General features: G+C 35.8%; 1 protein-coding gene and 1 non-coding gene across 2 annotated transcripts; one reads left to right on the top strand and one right to left on the bottom strand.

Moving 5' to 3' along the window:
• Nucleotides 1-7,757: 7,757 nt before the first annotated feature.
• Trnaa-ggc (transfer RNA alanine (anticodon GGC)) lies at nucleotides 7,758-7,830 on the top strand. The gene has a single exon. It is a non-coding gene; the product is annotated as a tRNA-Ala (tRNA).
• An 8,981-nt stretch (nucleotides 7,831-16,811) lies between these two features.
• On the bottom strand, nucleotides 16,812-17,249 carry LOC140142369 (uncharacterized). Its single transcript, XM_072164338.1, has one exon. The coding sequence runs from the start codon at nucleotides 17,247-17,249 to the stop codon at nucleotides 16,812-16,814; it is 438 nt and encodes a 145-aa protein (XP_072020439.1).
• Between the last annotated feature and the right edge of the window lie 5,098 nt (nucleotides 17,250-22,347).

The raw sequence follows: 22,347 nt of genomic DNA on the forward strand, positions 1-22,347 counted from the left end.
CATCTAAAAAGCTGGCTAACGGGTAAACATGATAAACGTGAGTTCTTGAGCTTCGAAGTATCCAGTAACTGCTAATTCGATTTCTTGTATCGTGGTGAATTGGTCCTGCGTATAATCTTATTACTAACAGTACATTGCAACAAGCTGTTAAAACCACATTACATACTAAATTGCATAGAACCCTAGTAAGGATTTTGGTAATATCATTGGTGGCTGTAAAATGCATTAAAACATGTTAAATATAAAACATTATTTTAGATGATTCAAACAAGTGTATATCACATGTAATTTATGTTATGATTTTATTCCAATTTAGAAGTCGTAATTAAGTTTCCGGTGTATGAGAGTAAAAGGCCATCTGTAAAAATTGTTTGTAGTTTACTCAAACATTGCTTAGCACTGAAACTCTATAAACCCTATGTGATATGGAAGTGGAAAAAAAAATACTCAAATACTTCAGGGTAATCTTTATCTTAACAAATACCCCCAATTTTTGCGGGTCAGTGGTTTATGTCATTGAATTTTCAGGATGCATTTATGATTGACACCGAATATCACCACACATCAAACTAAATTAGAATCTCTTCACTATTTATGCTCAAACGTATGACATTAGTCGCTAGCTATTACATAATATTAACTACTCGATAGTCGCTTATTTTAATTTCAGGAAATACAATGTCGTCATTGAGAATTGTGTGTTGCCAAAATCGGCGTATTAGACATGCAAATTGGCTCGTAAATTGTACTCTTGTCAACAAAATGGAGCCAAATTGATGAAATAGAAGAAACAGACATTTCTTTTTCAAATATTATACAATAAACCCTTTAACACACAAACGCATCAACAAATATGACCACGAATGTAGTATAAAACAGCACTACATTCCGGGTAGTTGCTTGGTTCCAGTGTCGATCGTAAAGTCTCACCGCCATTTGATAGACAAAACGTTAAAATCATTCATACGTCTTCATAAACATGATAAATGTGAAGAATGAAATACCATAAGAACATTTTAAGTTAGATGATAACGCAGTAAAAGGCTATTATATGCCATTTATACATTTGCAAACGTAAAGTAACAGATAAAAGATTAGTTGCAAAATTTAACAATGAAGATAGCAATGTTTTCAAACGCGAACAGCAATCTAACAACAAACGGTGAAATTTAAGTAAAACTACATTAGGACCCAAACACATTTGAAAAACAAATAATTACACAGATTTAACATAAATAAACTGTAATAAAACAAAGATCACTTTCAGAATAATTGTATTATAATTGTCGTTTTTTCATTAACACTCTTCTTTCCATCGTCAACATGTCTTTCATATTCATCATGGCGCCCAGACAATAATGACAATAATTACCTAATAACTCCTTACTTAGGGGACGTGTATAAGCCCATTACGTAAGATCATCGCGCATTACAAAAAGGAAACAATAAATAATTGACAACGTAGGAAACCAAACCAGGTGTTACCTGTAAGATGTAGTATCTCATTAAATTAATTTGCCGGAGCGTGGGCTACGTGGGTTGTGTATCGTGCTTGGACGGTGGGATCAATGTGCTGATGTGGGTTGAATGTGGGGATGAGTGGGTGTGAATTATGTGCTTGTATAACCAGTACAATTATACAATGCATAACATACTTCCACTCACGTTCACAATAGATCAAATGTGTACTTTAATCATCAGATCGATAGAAATTTTGGCTCTCGGAAATGTGCGCGAGCGTAATACGGCACCGTTACATAATGTTTAAATGTAATTGTATGTCAAGTTTAAATAGCAGATTGGGTTGCTGTACAACTTCTATGAAAGAAAGCTGTACTGAATGGATTTAAATATAAAAAAAACAGCAGCAGAGGAACACCTTTTTGTAATGTAAATTCTTGTTGATGGATTATCTGCGTTTACGTAAAATCACTTAGATGCTTGGTATTCAAAATACCTCTCAGGACTCATTTCACATGGAATAAGAATCACAATTACATCACATACGTCTTAACAACAAGCGTAGTAACAGTATTTTAATTCGTTCCGCGTGGATTTAGATAAACTTAGCCCTTATTGTGCACAGCTAGTCAACCATGTTCCTTATTTCAGGCCCAAGAGTCACCATCATTAACCTTTTTACCAAACCTCTAGATCGTTTGAAATATATTATACAACTAGGCAAATGAGCCCAAGAGCCACCATCATTAACCTTTTTGCCAAACCTCTGGATCGTTTGAAATATATTATACAACTAGGCAAATGCATATTATCGTTACTTTATTTTCCAGCTGGTTATTTATTCATCCCGAATCGTTATTTTAAAATATTTGTGCCCACTCATATAAATTGCTATGTTATTGTCTTGAGAAAAATATGTAAGAAAGCAAACAGTACACTTAGTTCAGTTTTCCACACTATGGAACACCTGTTATTAAAACTGTCGTTATTATTCGCGTTTTTTCATGCTATTTCATTGACTGTTTTAATTATTGCCGAGGTCGTCGTCCTCTTCGATGATATTTAAAATTGGTAAGATGTAAACGACAGACGACAAAGCCTTAAATTGTAACATTACGAATGATGCAGGTAATTATGAAAATGGAAGTCAAAGTTCCTTCCGACACAGGTCGTTAAAGAATGATATATGTCGGAACTCAGAAATATTGATTTTGAGAAAAAGCCAAATAAAGGGAATATTTCATTTTGTTTCCTGTTGTTTTGGAAACTCTTCAATTGCTCATATCTTTGGAACTGGTTGTTCAAAATTGTTCAAAATGCAGCTTTATAAATGCTTTTTACTATCCTATAAGAAACTGACAATCTAAAATTCCCGAGTTCCGACTGATTTTGCTTGATCGCATCACATATGTCACATCCAAAACTCATTCTGTTTTATTCACACTTCACACTTTTGCATAGTATAAATTCAGTTTGCACTAAAGCTTAAAATAAAGATATTCCTGAAAAAAATTGGTGTCAGTTCCAATTTACAATGTAATTATTATTTGAATGTAATGTTAAAGATGGTTCCGAAAAATGGCCAAAAGCAATTCGACAAATAAAAAAATAGGCAAATGTGGTGACTAATTTGCATATCTTGCGACAAAAATTGCATCGGATCTTACGACTGCCGCTTACCACAACCTCATCAAGTTACATCCCAAAACGCCTCACCAGTTCTTCGAAATGGCAAAAAAAACCACCCAAAAACAATTTTTAAGTTAAATATGCAATTTGCGCCAAAAATTGCATCAAGTCTTAGGGCAGCCACTTACCACCACCCTACCAAGTTATACCCCAATACACCTCACCAGCTCCGTGAAACTGCCGCTTACCACAACCTCATCAAGTTATATCCCTATACGCATCACCAGTTCTTCGAAATGGCAAAAAAAACACCAAAAACAATTTTTAAGTTAAATATGCAAATTAGCTACTTAATTTCCATATTTTGCGCCAAAAAATGCATCAAGTCTTAGGACAGCCACTTACCACCACCCTACCAAGTTACACCCAGATACACCTCACCAGCTCCGAGAAACTAACCTGGAAGCCAAAGGCATTTAAAAACTAAGTTCACACAATACAAATGTATAAGACCCCATTATAGCATAAGGCAATTTATAAGTCATTTTAAATGATTTTAAATGTGACGTATACAATTTGTCTATAACACAGGGAGATATAAAATGTAGGGATTTGGGTACTTTTTGTTCAATTTTCACAGAAATTGAAGGATTTTGACCTATGTTTTTGTTTGTCTGTTTACCCTGGGTCGCTGAAACAAAGAATTATATTAATTAAATCACCTAATTTATAATTAATAAAGGACAAAGAAAGATAAAAGCAAAAGTATGCTTCATTTAGTTAAAACAATAGTAACATCCCTGCTGTGTACAAAAATATAACTCTATACGACAATGCAAATCAGGATCAATTCATGGACTAAGTGCACAGGGAAATGTTGAGTATGTAAATTAAATGGAACAGCCAAAATGCCAATGGGTTTGTAATTTAACTAGAACAGCCTTAAATTGATATCGATATTAATATTGACGTCACAGATTCGATTTGTCACGTGATCGTCAAACCTGTACTAAAGGTGTCAGTTCTCCAGGAACTGACACAAAAACTTGCCACACTAATGTATGTATTTTCAGACATACAAATTGTCATTTAATCTATTGTGTTCCGTAGAAATCAAAACATCTTTGAGATTCATTTATGCTGGTTTCATACTTGCCGCTTGCCACTTTGCCGCTCTGACGATTATTTTGCTTCACTGCGCAGTCACACCAATAACGCTAGCGGTGACCAGCGGCAAGCCGATATATCGATCACTCCACACTTTGCCCAAGCGGCAGCTTCGCTAGGAGTTGAATTGCCGCTCTGACGTATAAGAACAAAATATGATTTTGGAGTGGTGCAGAGCGGAGACATTGGCTTTCAGAGTCATGCAGCTGCCGCTTAACAGCGTGCCGCTCCGCTTGAAGAAAAATACAAGCGGCATGATGAAGCGTCACGCCGCTCAGCGGCAGGCGGCAGAAAGTATTAAATCAACATTAATGCTATACAGGCACGTTTAGTCTAAGTTCTATCGGTTTTGTCAGAGCTTGTCAGGGTGACAAATCCATATCGTAACATTTAAAATTCCGCAATAGTATCTGGGCTCCAGACTTGGTCATTTATAATAACATAACCTTCTCACAAGCAATGTGTTCGTGATTTTCAAGTACTCTTTTCAAGGCGTAGAGTTTAGAAAGAAAACATGCCGCTAATGTTTCCATTTAAAATTTCAACTTAAGTGAGATGTTTTAAGCAGTTTCTTCACTTCTAAATTACTTAAGTCTTAGCAATTGCAGTAAAGGTTTTTCAACTTCAAAAGCGACATTCATATCGAACCATTATATTGCTCAATATTTAAAATAAAATGTTTGCTTAATTTAAGTTAATTTTTAATAAATTTTACAATTTTGCAAATATAACATGGAATTATTAAAGCCTTAATGTACGATGTAGGAAGGGTTGCTGTCCATTTTAAGCTAAAGTGAAAGAAACCCCGCTGGTTATTTTGGTCAATTAACATGCAGTTTTATGGGAGGACATAAAGTCATAATATTATAAGATTATGACTTCATGTCGAACTTTGCCCTGTTGACCTACCAAAACAACAAATTTGGCGAATTCCATTTAGGTGCAAGTTAGGACATGTGTAAACATTACAAATAATAAGATTGTACATTGTGGCTTTAATCTGTTTAATGAAATAATCAAGTTATACAAAATAATTATTCAACAAGCGGAAGGTCTGGGGTTCAAGTTCCCGCACAGGCAGGTATGTCCGGAGCTTTTTCTCTGGTTTATCTGCCTACAGGTTTTATCAAAATGATTGGTACCCATCGGCTTCCAGTGATTATGGACAAAACTGCCTTATATAATTATACAGAGGATCCAATATTGCATATTGAAGAATTGAAGAAGAGGGCTTGTCAATAAGAACCAAATACTGATAGGTACCAATCATGTTGATACAGTTTGTTATGTTTGCATTATAATTTCATGTTAGATTGTGCGATGCGTGGTCCTTCTATCCCTTTTTTATTATTATTATTATTATTATTAAGAATTTCGATTAAGCATTATTAATTTCATCTCGTCCGCCAGTTGGTAATGTTTAAACGTTTCTATGTTCCAGTGTATACTGCCCGATTTAGGGACCAAAAAAATCGGACCTATTTTTAAAATATCATCCAAATTTGTCACTTTCTAAAGTATGGAAACGAAACACTGGGAATATTTCAAGATAACGGTGAATGCATAAATGTTATGGGCAAATATACTAGTAAATAAAAATCATCAGGTTAACATAAAATAGAACATTTATCGAAATAATGAAAATGAGCTCCATACAAGTCATTGAGCTCACTGTCCCGTTTGAAACAAATATTGAAAAAGCCCACGACATAAAATTCTGAGCTCATCCTGTGGAGGATTTCCCTTTCGCATCATCCTTCCCATTCCCAGGCTTTCAAGTTTTCTATTAACCTTGCCTTTTTGATGAACTGTGTTTTATATAATTGTTCTTTGTGCTGTTTTTTGATGTCTACCCTGCATGGGTTTGGGTCTTCCCAAACTCTGTCCTGGGTTTCATGTTTCCATTATTTGTGTTTTTTAATGAATAAAGAGTGATTGATATATACATATGAAATTAAAATATGAAAAAAAGAAATAGAAAATTCAATAGGATATAATACATAAAAAATTGAAAACGTAATACCACATACCACAAAATTTAGCAAAGTGATGAAAATGATCCTCATAAATTTCTTAATTATTTAATAGAATACATAGGAAATAACTAATTCAATAGAAAACATAAGAATATGTAATTCAATAGAATGCAAAAGAAATTAAAAAAATTACCCAAGTGATGAAAACGATCCTCGTAAGTTTCGTATTTTTTAATGGAATACAAAAGAATTCAATAGAATACATAAGAAATTGAAAATTAACCAAAATGATAAAAACGATCCTCATAAATTTCCGATTTTTGAATGGAATACAAAAGAAATGGGCTATTCAATACACAAGAAATTTAAAACTTAGCAAAGTGTTTAAAACGATCCTCATTAATTTCCTAAATAATACATACGAAATAGGTCATTCAAAAGAATATATTAGAAATAGGTAATTCAATAGAATACATAAAAAATTTAAAATTTAGCATAGTGATGAAAACGATCCTCATTAATTTCCTATTTATTTAATACAATACATAAGAAATGGAAAATATAATAGAATACATAATAAATATAAATTTTAATAGAACACATAGAAATTGAAAATTTAACAAAGTGATGAAAGTGATCCTCATAAACTTCCTAGTTTTTAATACTACAACCTTGGCGGAAAATGTTGCCACACCTGAGCGTTAATTGGCCAACATCCTTCCCCGATCCCCTATTGCAATGTTGATTTGGACAAAATCGTCATCATTTCTACATTACAGTCTCCCAACATTGAAAAATGGGTGGTAGGGAAGGGGCGAGTGTAAGCTGAATGTACATTTGCAACTATTATACAAAATAAAACGGAACTATCACATAATAATTATTTGGCTCCGATTGCGTGCTTTTAACACCAGAACGTGCAGGTGTGGCAACGAATTTCCGCCAAGGTTGTAGTCTATATGAATTAGATAAGACATACAGTAACACCTAACGAGCTACAGGGGAAAGCTTGTGGTGTATTCAAGTGAGGATGAAACCTCGCTACTTTTATTTGGTCCCTATATTGAGCAGTAGTTGTGTGTACGATACATAAGCATCTTCCCTTGTTTGTATGATCTAAATTATATTAGACTGGTGGGTAAGTACGACAATCTGTGTAGCCCAGTGGTTAGAGCCTCCACCCGACAAGCGGAAGGTCTGGAGTTCTAGTGCCCGAACAGACTGGAATGTCCGGAGTTATGTTTCCATTGTAAATTCATGATGATTGTACGATGCGCGATTCTTCTTTCCCGTGTATTGGAAATTACGATTAAACATCATTAATTTGATCTTGTCCGCTAGGTAACTTTTTAATGTTTCTATGTTCAAGTGTATGATACGTAAGCATGTTCTCAATTGTTTGTATGATTAGCCTGGCGGGTAAGCATCATTAATTGATCTCATACGCTGGTATGTTGTGTGTTGTTTGTACTGTTTACCCTGACTGCTCATTATATCAGACTCGAACCCTGTTTATCAGGGATAGTCTGTGTAGCTCAGTAGTCAGAGCGTCCGCCTGGCAAGCGGAAGGTCTGGATTTCAAATCCCCGCACAGGCAGATATGTCCGGAGTTTTTTTCTCTGGTTTATCTGACTACACATGTTATGTTTACATTAATGCGTGGTTCTTCTTTCCCGTGTAAACTGTTGTATATAAAATTACGATTAAGCATCATTAATTTGATCTTGTGCGCTAGTTGGTAATGTTTAAATATTTCTGTTCCAGTGTCTTCCCTTGTTTATTCAAATTGTGTAGGAATTTTGTGTAGGAATGTTACGAATTTATGAAATGACTAGCATTGTACTGTATGTTATTGCAGTAATAGTCTCCTTTTTTAGTTTTACCAGATATAATGCCAAGATTACGTTACACAGAATGATAATAATAATAAATAAATAACAAAAATAAGCTCTTTATCCATATTAAAGAACGCTAAAGATATTCAGATATGTAATTAGGTTATACAATACACGATGTAATTTTGTCTCAAATGGTTATTAGGTTAAATTTGGCTTTTAAACAAAATGTGTAGACAAAATTCATTGCTATCAAGTAAGCTATAAAAATACTATTTCCAATGAGCAATGCTCTCCTTAGTATCTGAATTAGCGGTATCGTTAGTAATCGAACACTAAGTCTGCTTGAATTAACAAAAGTATGTCAGACTACTATCATTACATTTTTTTTTACCTTAAGTAATAAAACTTACAATCTCCTCAAAATCCATTCTTTTTTCTAGCTGATGTGCAATATCTGTTGTTTTTCGACATCGTGCCAGTTAGACTTGTTCCAAAATGCGAGTCAGGAGACTTTAAAATCCATACAAATCTATTACAAAAAATAAATAATAAATGCGTATATCCTTATCATCGTTTAGACTACGCTTTACGGCGAGCCATAGGGTCTTTTTATCTTTTCAGCTTCGGTTCCTGTTTCAGTTTTCGGTTTCGGATCTCATTGTTATTTTGAAGTGTTATAGCAATGTACGTGTGAACAATCCGTTTATTCTAGTCTTTTGTTGCTCACTGAAAAGTTGAACGAAGACAATTTCTGTTTTCGGTTTGGTGAGTTATGTTAATTTCTGACATGAAAACGTGAGATGAGAGGGTTGGTGCCAAGCTAAACAAAAGAAGTCTCTAAATTTTACGGTCGTAAATTCGCGATAATATAAGTTGTACGGCTTCAATTGACTTACGTTTGGTGTATAGGCACTTCCGCCTATTCTGACCATGTTGCCAAGTTATAAGCAAAAGTCTTTCATATTGGCGATGAAATGAACGTCTGAAAAAGCCAAATATCTCCCAATGAGGCGTGGAAGTGGCGATTTGATCATCATGTTGTATTGAAATGCAATACAAAAGAATTGCATTGGCAATTGCTAATATGCGAGACTAGAGTTTATTCTAAATGTTTATTTTTGCCGAGCTGATTTTTGTCAGGCATTGATCAAAATGATAAATTTCACAAAAAAGTAGGGGCAGAACAAGTGAGGGGAGGGGGCGACGGAGAAAGAGAGGAGAGGGAGAGACGGAAAGACTAGAAACAGAAGAACACTGGAGGAGAGAGATTGCCGGGGAGGGAGAGGGGATACTGATTCGGAGGGGGAGAGAGGAAGTGAAATAGGGTGTGCTACATTGATACAAAAAGGTCAGGAGGGAGGGGCGACACAGGCCCGTAGCCAGGTAGCCAGGATTTATTGGGGTACGATCGGCTAGCACAAAAGCGGACCTTTTCTGATTTAAGGACTGCTTTTCAACGTATCTTCATAAAAAGAGGAGACCTGTTCATTCGAGTTGTCAATTTGTCACATTAATGTGAACCACTTTAACGACATTAAAGGCCTATTATATATGTATTGGAGGACATAAAAGCGAGAGGGGCGCTTGACCACTTAGAACACCAGTGTTCCACACACTGTGTGTGTTCTATAAATATAATGTTGTCTTATCCAGCCTTGATTGATAGCAGACATCCACCTCTATTGAAATATTAAGCTGAGTGGTACTTCAAACTTCAATTAATTCAAATTACAGATCAACTCACATAATCCCTTGCGTTTTCGTTTCTGAACCACAGAGCTCCCGAAACTGAAAGAATAAAAAGACCCATAGCTTACTCCAAGAATTGCCATAACAACAGACCAGGACAGAAAATAACAAAATATTTAAAAAGCGGGTCATCACAGACCTGAGCTTCGCTTATTACTTGGCATTTCTCTCGGATGAGCATGCACACAAATTTTGTTTGTCGCTTAGAAGATATGATTGAAAGGTTGGGCTATACAAATTTAAAGCAGACGGTCTTTGAGCTTAGATCATACATCCCAATGATCCCTAGGTAACCAACTTCAACAAATTCACGGGAGGTTGGATTGCATCCAAGTCAAGACATGCTTGTATAAAAAATGGTAACGTCATTAAATCATGAATCGGAACTCATTTCGACAAATTGAAATATATGTTTGTTAAAGATTTGTTCGGTCAGTGTTCCTTTACTGTTCTGAGACCAAAACAAATGGAGAGAGGTTAACACTGGTTTTAGAGGAAATAAATAAGAAACATGATCTGAATGGAGATACCTGGAAAATCACCTCTAATGTAAAGTGTGGATCGCGAAGCATCTTCACCATGTATCAACAGATACCCAAAATAAAACATGCATGCGTATGTCATACTTGAAGATGTTGACTAGATTGTGCAAAAAGTGACTGTGACAAAGCTCTACCTGAAACATTTTGTTATACGGATGTCTTCACCCAGCATGATGATTGTCAACCGCGGGTTTGAATATAATGCTATTCGCAATATGAGATCGTGAACGCTGCAACATCGCGTCATCACACACATAGAGAACTCTTTACGTGAAGGGCAATCTTAATCTGCATAGTTTATATTTCATCACAAAGAAGTGACACTTGTCATAACTTTTTATTAAAGCTATATACAATCCCGGTCAAACTAGTTGGAACACTTGTTCAAATTTACTTATCGCTTCTCTCCCCGCATTTCCGTTTAATTGACATTCTATCTTATCATTCAGTTTAGACATGAATAACGACATTTCATTGGTTAATAGCCAAATAATATAATTTCGTATTGTTCAGCGTTGATAAATTACCGTACAATATATAGCCGTATTATTCAGCTCTTTATCAGTACCGGCAATTGGCGGACCTGCATACCCGCGTTGTATTGTAAACTGTGCTGATCGCGTATGCGGTAGAGACGGCAATTACGCGCTATCTCGCGTCGCGCGCGAAGTGTACGTCTCGCGTTGGCAAATGACACGCTGTATTATGTCTATGGTATTACATGGCCTGGTGGTAGTTGCATGACGGAAAACTGTAAAGCATGCATGGAATTAGAGTTTGGAGTAGATAACTTGGTCATTTGTGATACGACCTCAAACCAGTGATAGTTTTTGTATTGCATGAACAAACAGGGGATAACTTATAATATTGTGTATCTGTAGGGGGTATAACCAAATCAAGAGTACATTTTTTGCGTTAGTTTTCATCACTCATTTACTGTAAGCTTTCGCCACATCATTGATTTTGAAGGGTTATATCGTCATCATAATGGATGTTGTTTTTGTGCATGTTGCCCATCTGTATTCCAATGCATAAGTTCTGGACATCTTTCATCACAAATTCAAGATATATTTTGTTCAATAGGCTTAGAGAGAAAAGGCGTCATTGTCTCTCCCCAATTACTACTTCAAACCATTCGTTGATCTTATTGGAATGACACAAGATTATAAAAAGATAAAATATTTCCGGAGTACGAGTGGTAAATGATAATTCATTTCATATCCATTGTGAAGTAAATAGAACCAGGCTAATAGAACTTTGCAAAAGATGTAAAAAACCAGGGCAATTTTATGCGACGATCATGTCTCAAAAGTCACTTTGCATCAAGAAGTGGTCGACAGCAAAGTGTGCTTCTACGTGTGTTCCCTTTTGATTCACTTTTTATCTTATCCTTGGAATATCAATGAAGCGTTTAAGATCTCTTTAGATGGTACTGGTCCATAGAAAGAGCGTTTATGGATGGTAAACTTGAGAATGTGTGAAGATTGAATAGGCTTGACAAGAGATATGACTTCCATTAATATCACGCAAGCACGAGAAGGAAACATCTAATGGTATACTAATAAACAGAAAACACCATTTGGGTGGTTCTTTACAATTGGTGATCTTTTTGGAAATGAGTATTAGCTACCATAAAGTTTATCGGAAGGTAATTTTTGCTCACTCTTATTAAAGCAAAGATACAAGGTTTAGTAATTCATTCAATGCAAAATCCGCAGCGACAAAATCACAGTGTGTTAGCAGAAATGGTCAGCAGAAATGAGAAATTTGAATTAGCTGTTAATTGTAGCATTAGCATTAATTACCAAGAGCAGGTTCAGGTATCTGTATCTGAAAACAGTGAAAATTATAGATAATTAACATCATAAACCTAACCACTTCACTGAGCAGCTCCTGAAAACTGCCTTTGAGTTGTTTTATCTTCCCCCGTTCCCGCTTAAGTTGATATAGAAACATTTTAGCGACTGTTATCTTTCCAAACTCTACGCCTTGAAAAAGTACTAGAAATTCATGCACACGTTGCTTGTCAGAAGGTTATATTATCACAAGTGACCACGTCTGGAGCCCATACATTACGGAATTCTTAAATGTGACTATATCGATTTGGCACCCTCACAAAAGTGATACAACTTAGGCTACGTGCCTTTTATAGCAATAAATCAATTCCAAAGAGGTTCTGATTTCTACGGGGCACAATAGATTAAATGACAATAATGTATGTCTGAAAATAGTGTGGCGAAATAAAGTACATTTAGAGAATATTATAGTACCAACTGTGTTCACTTTATGTGAAAGTATGCCGTGACTAAAACAGGAATGAGTCAGTAATGTAATCTATATCACCTCATAGAGTCTAGCTGCTGAAGTAACTATGTTATCAATTTTCTTGATTGACTTCCTCGCCAGTATCCATGTTACATTTACATGATTGGAAAGAACAAAAAATGAATAAATACAAAAATAAATAAAATGCAAGTAACGTGACCAGCAACAAAAACATCGTCAACAACGACGACAGTTATAACGAAAACAACAACAAAATCTCAGTAGCAGCAACAAAAACAGAAAAGAAAGAACAAAACTATATAATCTTCAATATTATCATAAAAAAATAAGGTTCTCACGATTGGTATTCCTGGGGAAAACGAATTTTATAAGTCCCTAAATTGTTTATAGTAGTGAATACTGTTACTACACTTTATGTAATGGTGATGTTCGTTCCCGCGAGATATATTTACGTAAGGGGCTGTGAAACAATTGGAATGTGGAATGGGGGAATAATGTCAGGTCGAGAAGGGGGAAAGCAATTTTTGGCAGGGCGTGAGAGGGTAAGCAATTGATGGCAGGCCGAGAGGTGCTATGCAATTTCTGATACGCCGCTCAAAGCTGTACCCCCTGGAGCTCATTATTATTCCACAGCCCAAAAGATCATCCACCGTGTCAAGAATTTGTCCCACAAAAAAGTGTTTTCCCGTTGCTATTGTTGACATTTGAATATACATTCTATAAACCTGAAGCAGGGCAATCAAGTCTGTCATCTAAATTTGACACACAATTACGTTGAGCATTGTGGAGCGGTATTGTCTTACTCTTTCACACATTATGGGGAGTCAAATCATAACTATCAACCAGGTTATAAAAATACACATTTTGATCTACAATTGTGTAGGCGATGCATAAAAGTACATGAGTGACAGGTATTAATATGTTTTTACTTTATTATTATGTCGTGAAGGATTAGACATACACTTTGCATTGATCTAGTAACTGTACTGCTAATTGTTATAATTCCAATACTACTGTCGCGACCTGAAAGAAATGAATAGCCAATATGAATGTTATACTTCCTTGCAGCGTCCACGTACAAGAATTTTAACTTGTCTACTAACATCCCCACTCACTCCCTCCACACACACACACACCCACCCCCCCCACCCCCCCCCCACCCCAACATACCCCTACATACCACACACCCACTTAGGTTCTCTTAAAGCAATATTATAACATTTTCAAACAAAATAGATTAGCATTTCTTTGCCATAAAATGTTAGCTTTTACTGTCAGATATATCCCCTTTTTTTTTTTTTCCTAACAACTACGGCAAAGCAAACAAAATTGGAATTTACTACCAGCGCACGTGTCGCCAATACATACCACTCCTTCGGTCATGTTGTGGTACGACCCTTTGTTGTGTATATCACCGTCGCCCACGCCGCGTACATACTGTGTGTTATGAACATCGTGTATGCGTTCGACTAACGATTCCATCATAATAATAAATGGCTGAATCAGCCTTTTATTCAAAATCTCTGATTTTGACAAAACTACAGCACCTAGAGTCTTGATTTTTGCAGGGTATATTGGTTTAATAAAGTACAATTTAATCGTGTAAAAAATGAATTAAAAAATTCAGTGAGGGCGTCCTCCTCAGCAAATGTTATAATATGGCTTTAAGTTAGCTAGTTGGTCAGCAACCACATCTCGCATTTAAGATAAGAAACAAGTATAATTACGTTAGCAAGAAATAAACATGTTTGACATTCTCTGTTCAGGAACTGTGCTCACAAATCTCATCAGCATCTTGAGCTTACCATATTTAGCATATTATAATAATTAACAAGAAGCCGACAATGAGTATGACCTTTATTGAGTGGGGTAACACTATGGAACAAAGTTAATTTCAATATCGCGTCAGCGATCAATGGTCTTTCTATGAGGCGATAAAAGAGCACATAAGTACACTGACAAACGTGTACATAATTTTTGAACAAGAACAGGCAAGGAAAAAGAAAAAACTGAAAACGCGCGAAGTAATTCAAATTAGTAATACAGTGTATCGGTAGCACCTGTTTTAGTTTCCTCTGCGTTGTCAGTTATTGCCTGGATGCCATGATGATATCTTGAATGACATGATATTGTGAATGAAAAAGTGCGAGTACATGAGTATTATTTTTAAGGTGATCTTTGTCCTGCTTTACACACCTCAATTTGTTTCGATTCTACCAAGTAACCTAATAGTTCTGTTACGTTTCTAGAATGTGTCTGAATATTTTCATTGTAGAATTTCTTCTTAACTTCTTAAGCCGTGACATATATATAAATGAAAGCCAAGAGAAAACGAGATCAAAGGCTCCAAAACCTGGGCAAACATGGTTGACAATGGACATCAGACTGCCAATTCAAAAGAGGTCTACTCAACCATCATGAAAAGAGCTTTTACCAAATTTCAAAAAGTCAAAAATAAAGAGGGCAGAGTTGTACTGAATTAGGTGAAGTAAATGTCATTTAGCACAGTAGAACAGTTCGTAACCATTTTGATGCGAGTAGCAAACTTTAATTTTGTATGATGGCTTCCTAAAATGGCAGCGAAATAATCTACTGCATAAAATGCTTCAATGAAGAAAACACAAGCGAACATAATGTGTAATTGTCACAACATCAATTTCATTTCAAATTCCAGAAGGGACTTGTGACTTTTAATAAGCTTGGTTAAAAAATAGGCCGCAAAGCATTTACATATTGAGCAAATGTCGATAGCTCTAATTTAAAAAGAAATAGGCGCTTTAAATTAGCAGGTTAATTCATTTCTACTTTTTCTTATTTTGTGTGCAAATACATTCAGTAAATCGCGCACTAAAATTGTAGGAGCAGGACTTGGTAAAAAGACTTTATTATCTCAGGTTTATTCGAAAGTGTATTCAAGTTTAGAAAACAAAACAATAAAATACCGGGTACCTGTTAAAAAAGATCTCCCTAATAATGTTATATATGTGATAGAATGTTCTAGTTTAAATCAAGACATAAGCCGTTTTCAGTTTGTGTACTTTATGCTGGTCGTCTAAAAAACAGTTTCACACTAAAGCGTAAATTCTCAAACATAGAGTTACCCATAAACAGATGCATCGGTAGGATTGTAGATCAAATTATTTAGATTTTTGTGTGACAAATCCAATAAAATATACTCACTGACTTGAGCTTTCGCCATCCAGGCTGATGGCTTGATCACAAGTGATCTGGTCCACTGCATTTCCCGCGGTGTTTGGATGCACTCTCACTCCTCGGGATCAAAGTTTGTTTTAGCAGTGGATCATATACGTGACTCAGAGAAAAGAGCCGTCATCGCGGTTGATTGCATTAGCCCCTTCTTGCGGATCTGAATTGATTCTCGGATTCTTCTTGAAACAGCATTTGAGTCTTTGTCTAGTATGCTGGCCCCCTCCCAATTGATAACATGATTTTCTTGGGCGACGTGATCTGTGATCGCTGACTTATGTTGTTCCGATGTTGACGCTTTTCTATTTGCTCTGGTGAACTTTGTGTCTTTGACCGTTTCAGAGTCTTTTTGGTGTTCTTTTAGACGGACGCCGAATTGCCTTCCTGTTTCTCCCACATACGACTTATCACAACCTTTGCAGGGGATTTCGTAAACTGCGTCACTGGTTTCTAAGATGTCTTTCTTGTCTTTGGGATGCACAAGAATGCTTTTGAGTGTGTTTATAGGTCGCATGGCTGTTGAAATTTTGTGTTTTTGAAAAATCCTTTGGAGTTGTTCCGAAAGACCTTCGACATAGGGGATCACAACCATACCTTTTGATGGTGTTTCGTCGGATTTCTTAGGCTTTTTGGTTCTTTGGTTTTCGCTTCCATCTGGTGTTTGACTCTGTCAAACGCCCACTTGGGGTAACCACATTCCATTAAAGCGTTCTTGATCTTTCTTTCTTCTTCCATTTTGTCTACTTCTTCCGTCACTATATTATCCTTTCTGTCCATGAGCGTTCTAATTACACCGAGCTTCTGGTGGAGTGGGTGTTGAGACTTGAAATTAAGATACTGATCCGTATGGGTCTTTTTACGGTACACAAGCATTTTTACCGAACCGTCTTCCCTGCGAACTATTAGAGTATCCAGGAAGGGGATTTTCCCCTGATCTTCTTCCTCGTGGGTAAACTTTATGTTGCCCGTAGGGTCGATGGTGTTGAGATGTTCTGTAAGCTTGAGTGTAGTATTTTCTGAATGATCTCTAAAACATCGTCAACGTATCTCCTCCAGTACTTTGGCTTACAATCTAGTGGTGCTGTCATTATGGCCTCTTTCTCTAACCACTCCATGAAAAGATTAGCCACGATTGCGCTGACCGGACTTCCCATGGCTGCACCGAAAATCTGGCGAAAGATTTGTCCGCGAAAGCTGAAATATGTGGTTGTGAGGATAAATTGTAAGAGCTCGATGATGTCTTCCGTATTTAGTTTTGTTCTGTCTTTGAGTGTTTTGTCATTCTCTAGCCGTTCCTTGATGATGTCAAGACATTTTTCTATGGGAGTGTTGGTGAATAGGGAAACGACATCATGTGAATTAAAAATATCACCATCGTCGATGCATATCCCCATCATCTCCTCTGCTAGGGACGCAAGAAGGGGGCTAATGCAATCAACCGCGATGACGGCTCTTTTTCTCTGAGTCACGTATATGATCCACTGCTAAAACAAACTTTGATCCCGAGGAGTGAGAGTGCATCCAAACACCGCGGGAAATGCAGTGGACCAGATCACTTGTGATCAAGCCATCAGCCTGGATGGCGAAAGCTCAAGTCAGTGAGTATATTTTATTGGATTTGTCACACAAAAATCTAAATAATAAAATAAATAGAGTTACCCAGTAACTGCTAATTCGATTTCACGTATCGTGCTGCATTGATTCCTCCGTGTAATCGTATTTATACTAACAGGGCATTCAAGAAAGCTGCTATAGCCCCCATTACGTATTAGATTGCTCAGAACCCTAGTTTGGTCTTAATAAATAGCATTGTTGGCTGTAATGGCTATAATGTTACAATTTGAAAACATGCTAAATATGTTTAAAATGAGACGAACAACCGTATCATACACGTATTTTGTGTCATGAGTTTATTATCTGAAAGTCGTAATTACGTTTCCTTTGTAATGGGCCAAAAACAGTTTGACTAAGATTGTTGAAGCATTGAAACTCTATAAAGCTTTTGTGATTTTGTCAGTGTCTGCAAATGGTATTGATTTTGTTTAAATTTAAAACAAGCCACACTTTATAAGAAATCCGTGAAATGCTTAATCTTGATCTTAACAAACATTAAGCTATTTAATGAAAGATGGGAATCCCCTCTCACGTAATCACACTAACAAGGTCAGTCAGGCCTATTTATGAATTGAGAAATCCCCGTATGACACAATAGTATCGCTGTATTGAATTATATGACAAAACCTTGTTGCTTAATGTGGATGTGAACTAGTGAGCTATCAATAGAACCATGACTTTCCACCTGTTCAGTATATAACAGAAAGCAATATGATTTCGTGGCAGATTTATGAAAGATCGACTTGCTGGGCAGCTTAATGTGATTAATGTATTGTGCCTTCAAAGAAAGGTACCCGTAAGCCAGTCAAACTGAAGTCATGTGCTATTACTCCAGTAACAAACGAATGAGAAATGGAGTACTCCAAAAAAGGCGCATCTTTCCCTGCAATGAATACATTCTTCTGTCGACTTGCTGAAGTCTTGTTTACGAAAACACACATCTGTACGTGGATACAGAGTGGATGATTGCCTGTTTCCTGAAGAAAGTGAGTGAATGGTGAAAGCGTTATCGTCTTGGATATTGTCATATATATGTGCAAGGACATGACATTAATCTTAAACATTTTAAACAATTTGTAAACATAGGTATTGAGGTAGTAACTCCATGTCCAACTTTGGTCAGAGTGGATCAGATTGTCTCATTTTAAGGATTAACCCCGTTAACCATTTTAGTCTTTTTATACTTACTCTCATTATGAAATATCACGTTGATGTCAAAGAACGAGTTTCTTGGAATTGTATGAATCAATGTTCCCTTCAATTCAAATCGATTATTTACATTGTGAGAAGGTGTTACAGTGACTAGCAACTGGATAAGCAGAATAGGTACTATTTAATCATTTTGACCTCATAGAGCTCCCTTTAGTTTTCGTTCAATGTTACAATACATGTCGCTCACTTCATCATGTTGTATGTTTGTCCACGAAAACTGGGACAACAATTCGACAGGTGTATTTGCAAAATTTTCTTGTGTTTCCATATAAAGGTAACGATCCCAGCTACTCGATACAATTGAAATTGTACAAAATAAATAATAAATGATGCTCGTGTTTTCTTGCCTTTTGGAAGTTATGACGTCATTTGCTTTGCTAGTGCTATTCTTGCATGTTAACTCACGATTAATCCAATATTTAAACCACTGTCTGGTAACTTCTGTTTGTAATACGTCTGTCAGGGGGTTGCAAACCCCTCTGTGGTCATGCTGTTTGTGACTCTGCTACTGCTCGTGCTACGCTCTTTTTTAAGGGGACTTTCAGAGAGATCCGTTGATCAGTTAAATAAATGGTTAATAATTGGGGAAAATACCCATTTTCTTTTCCAAATTTCAATAAAATTATGAGGAAATGTTCGTCTTTGAGATCGTGTTCCCTATCGGATTTTCTCAGCCATAAAGAATTATGATGTATTTTTTTTTATTATTATTTCAGAATGCACAACAAAAGACAATGTTTAACAAAATGATTTTATTTAAGTACAGTATGCATGGACAATGCGTGTACCTAATAAATCATACAAATTACAGATCTTTAAACAGATAAATATCACTGGCATCTTATTTTTGATATAAAGTTCTGTTGCACTCAAAAATCCGGACGCGAGATGTATCCTGTTTCAAACTACAAATACAGTTTAGACAGGAAACACTCTGTCAAAATTGTTGTTTTTCTCTCCTTGATATAATATCAACCAAAAACTGCAAATTGACCTTTTCGGTAAATCCCATAAGCCTTTGTGAGTACACCTGAGATGTCGTCATTTGACGTCACGCCGATCTGCGCCGATGCGCATATCGTTTAGCGAACATCGTTACTGCGCATTGCATGTCGGCGTGACGTCAAATGACAACTTCACCGATGTACTCACAAAGGCTTATGGGATTTACCGAAAAGGTCAATTTCTATCCATAATTATAGATATTACCATTTCACATTGCTACACTGCATGGTGGATCTGGCTAACCCCCCCAAATGGAAATACTCTTAATTTTTCATGATTGTGTGAGTAGTTTCTTGACATGAAAACGAAGTGTGTAGCTTACTCATTATGGATTAGTTTCTATATTAGTATCTATATTAGAAAGTCTTTTAAAAGTGCAACAAACGGCATGTGTGGAGAATAGCGTATAATAATATAATGTATTTGTCTTTTGTAAAATTACACAATTGACAGGACATATCACAAATATATACAATTCAATTAGTTTATGTTTACATAATTACTTCTGGTCGATTATAGATTGAGATTTCATCATTAAGTTGGTGTACTACTCGCTTTTCAATACAGGTGTCTTTGACTACGCTTGTCTGAATGTGTAACTTTCTAATTTGGATCGTGTTCACCTTAAACCAACTATCGGATAGTATTGTCTCGTTTTATTTGAATTGCGTGCATATTAAAAAACAGCAAACATAAAACGTTATAGAAATACGCTAATATTTCGGGTTATATAAAAGGTATAAAACATTTTAACAATATTTTAAAAACTTTACCTAAAACATTCTGACACAATGTTTTTTAGTGTTAAAATATTTTGGGGAAATGTTTGCCAAAAATATTTTGCAATAACCTAATTAATAAAAAATTTTTTTAGCATGTTGTATTGTTTTTGCATATGAAACGTTTTAAAAACGTTTTCATGACCTTTATATAAAGCGATGTTTAAAATAATTTTAGAACGTTTTGATCATAAATAAAATGGGGACTATAGCACATTTATAGCGTTTTAAATGCATTTATGTGTTTGCTATCCAAGTAATTAGAATGGACATCGCATTGCTTTCGTGACACAAGATAGCGGTATAATCTTGAGGAATTACGAAACTACTCTTTCCATTTCTCGCTCTCTTAATTAGAGTTGGCATTGAATTTTGATTGGGGAACATTCCGGGTAATCGCATGTTTAAATAATCTAGTTTTCTCGGGGGAAATATTGTCAGCCTGTGTAAATGTTACCTGAACCACGCTGTAATTACACTGAAATAAAATAGTTTGGTATAAGTATTAGAGTGTTTGACACTCTCCTGTACCTTTTTAAGTATAAAGTATAGTACTATAGTAATTGATACAAATGAGTTCATGCTTCCGGGATCGAAAAGTTACGGAAAGTCAACACTGATATTATTGTTGTGAAGGCAATAATATGTTGGTGTTTTATGGGGGGGGGCGCTTATGGCTATGTAAGTTCGGGTACGATGTTCTGTTTGTTGGTTGGTGCATGCGCGTGTTTGAATGTTTGTGTAAATCATCACACGTCTTTTGTGTTTCGCCTCTTGTGATATTAATCTGATTTGTTACACTAATTATTTAATTCGTTTATCCACTTCTAGTAATGACATTAATAGACTTGTCTTGTTATTCAATTATACCGGTAATAGCAAACACGAAATGTGTGGAAAAGAATGTATTGCTAACACCTCATTCCGCCCTTTAAGGCAATTTATCTTTCAGAGTGCTGCTGTCTCACTTTATGTTACACTAAGTCAATTTGAAGTGACGTCGACTACAACTACGGTCATTGATGGTTCTTACGTATCAACAGACGGGTTGAGTTCCATTAAGGTGAACACGATCCAAATTAGACAGTTACACGTTCAGACAAGCGTAGTCAAAGACACCTGTATAGTAAAGTGAGTAGTTGAATATATAGTGTACCTACTTACTGTGATATCAAGTTGTCATTGATTGCAGTAGGGTGTTTGAAATGAAGTATTTGCCGATTTAATGAGATACAAAAGTGATGTAAGATTATTTAACAATGTCAAAGATAATACAGAACGAAACTCCTCGTAACTATAGACCCGAAACACCAATTTAACCCGCATACAAACAATTGAACATTCTATGCCCATACCACCATATTCCAATGCAAGCAATCCTCATACAAGCAACCAAACACACCCCTCGCACGCACCCCCAACCAACCCCAAGAATAATGGCATTTTGTTCATCAATACAATATAGATATAAATTTTGGCAATTCATTGCATTTTACCTCTCCGAGATGAACGCACATTATGCAAACATTGTATCGTTGAATTTACAGCTTCACAAATAATTGGTATGAAAAGTGATGCGATCTATATCGTAAACACCTTTAACCAAGTTCAATCAAGGGTACACAACAAATCTTTTTTTATTATTATTCAACAGAAATAAAATATTTAATGAAAGGCTTAATTTTGGACAATGCTTTTGCATATAAAACAAATATAAAATTACTGATAACTCAAATTAGAATCATAATACAACCGGTTATAATAATAATAAAGGCTTTTTTCTTGTTGCTGATCCTTTTTGCTTATTGGCAGTAAAGTCACAGTATTCCAAAAAGTTAAGATGCGCTACGTAAGTAATGTCCAGTTCCAAATATGTCCGGTC

This window comes from Amphiura filiformis, chromosome 20 (genome assembly GCF_039555335.1).
Source record: "Amphiura filiformis chromosome 20, Afil_fr2py, whole genome shotgun sequence".
Lineage (NCBI taxonomy): Eukaryota > Metazoa > Echinodermata > Ophiuroidea > Amphilepidida > Amphiuridae > Amphiura > Amphiura filiformis.

Coding starts and splice junctions, on each gene's coding strand:
- LOC140142369 (XM_072164338.1), bottom strand. CDS start 17,249: ATGGGGATATGCATCGACGATGGTGATATTTTTAATTCACATGATGTC.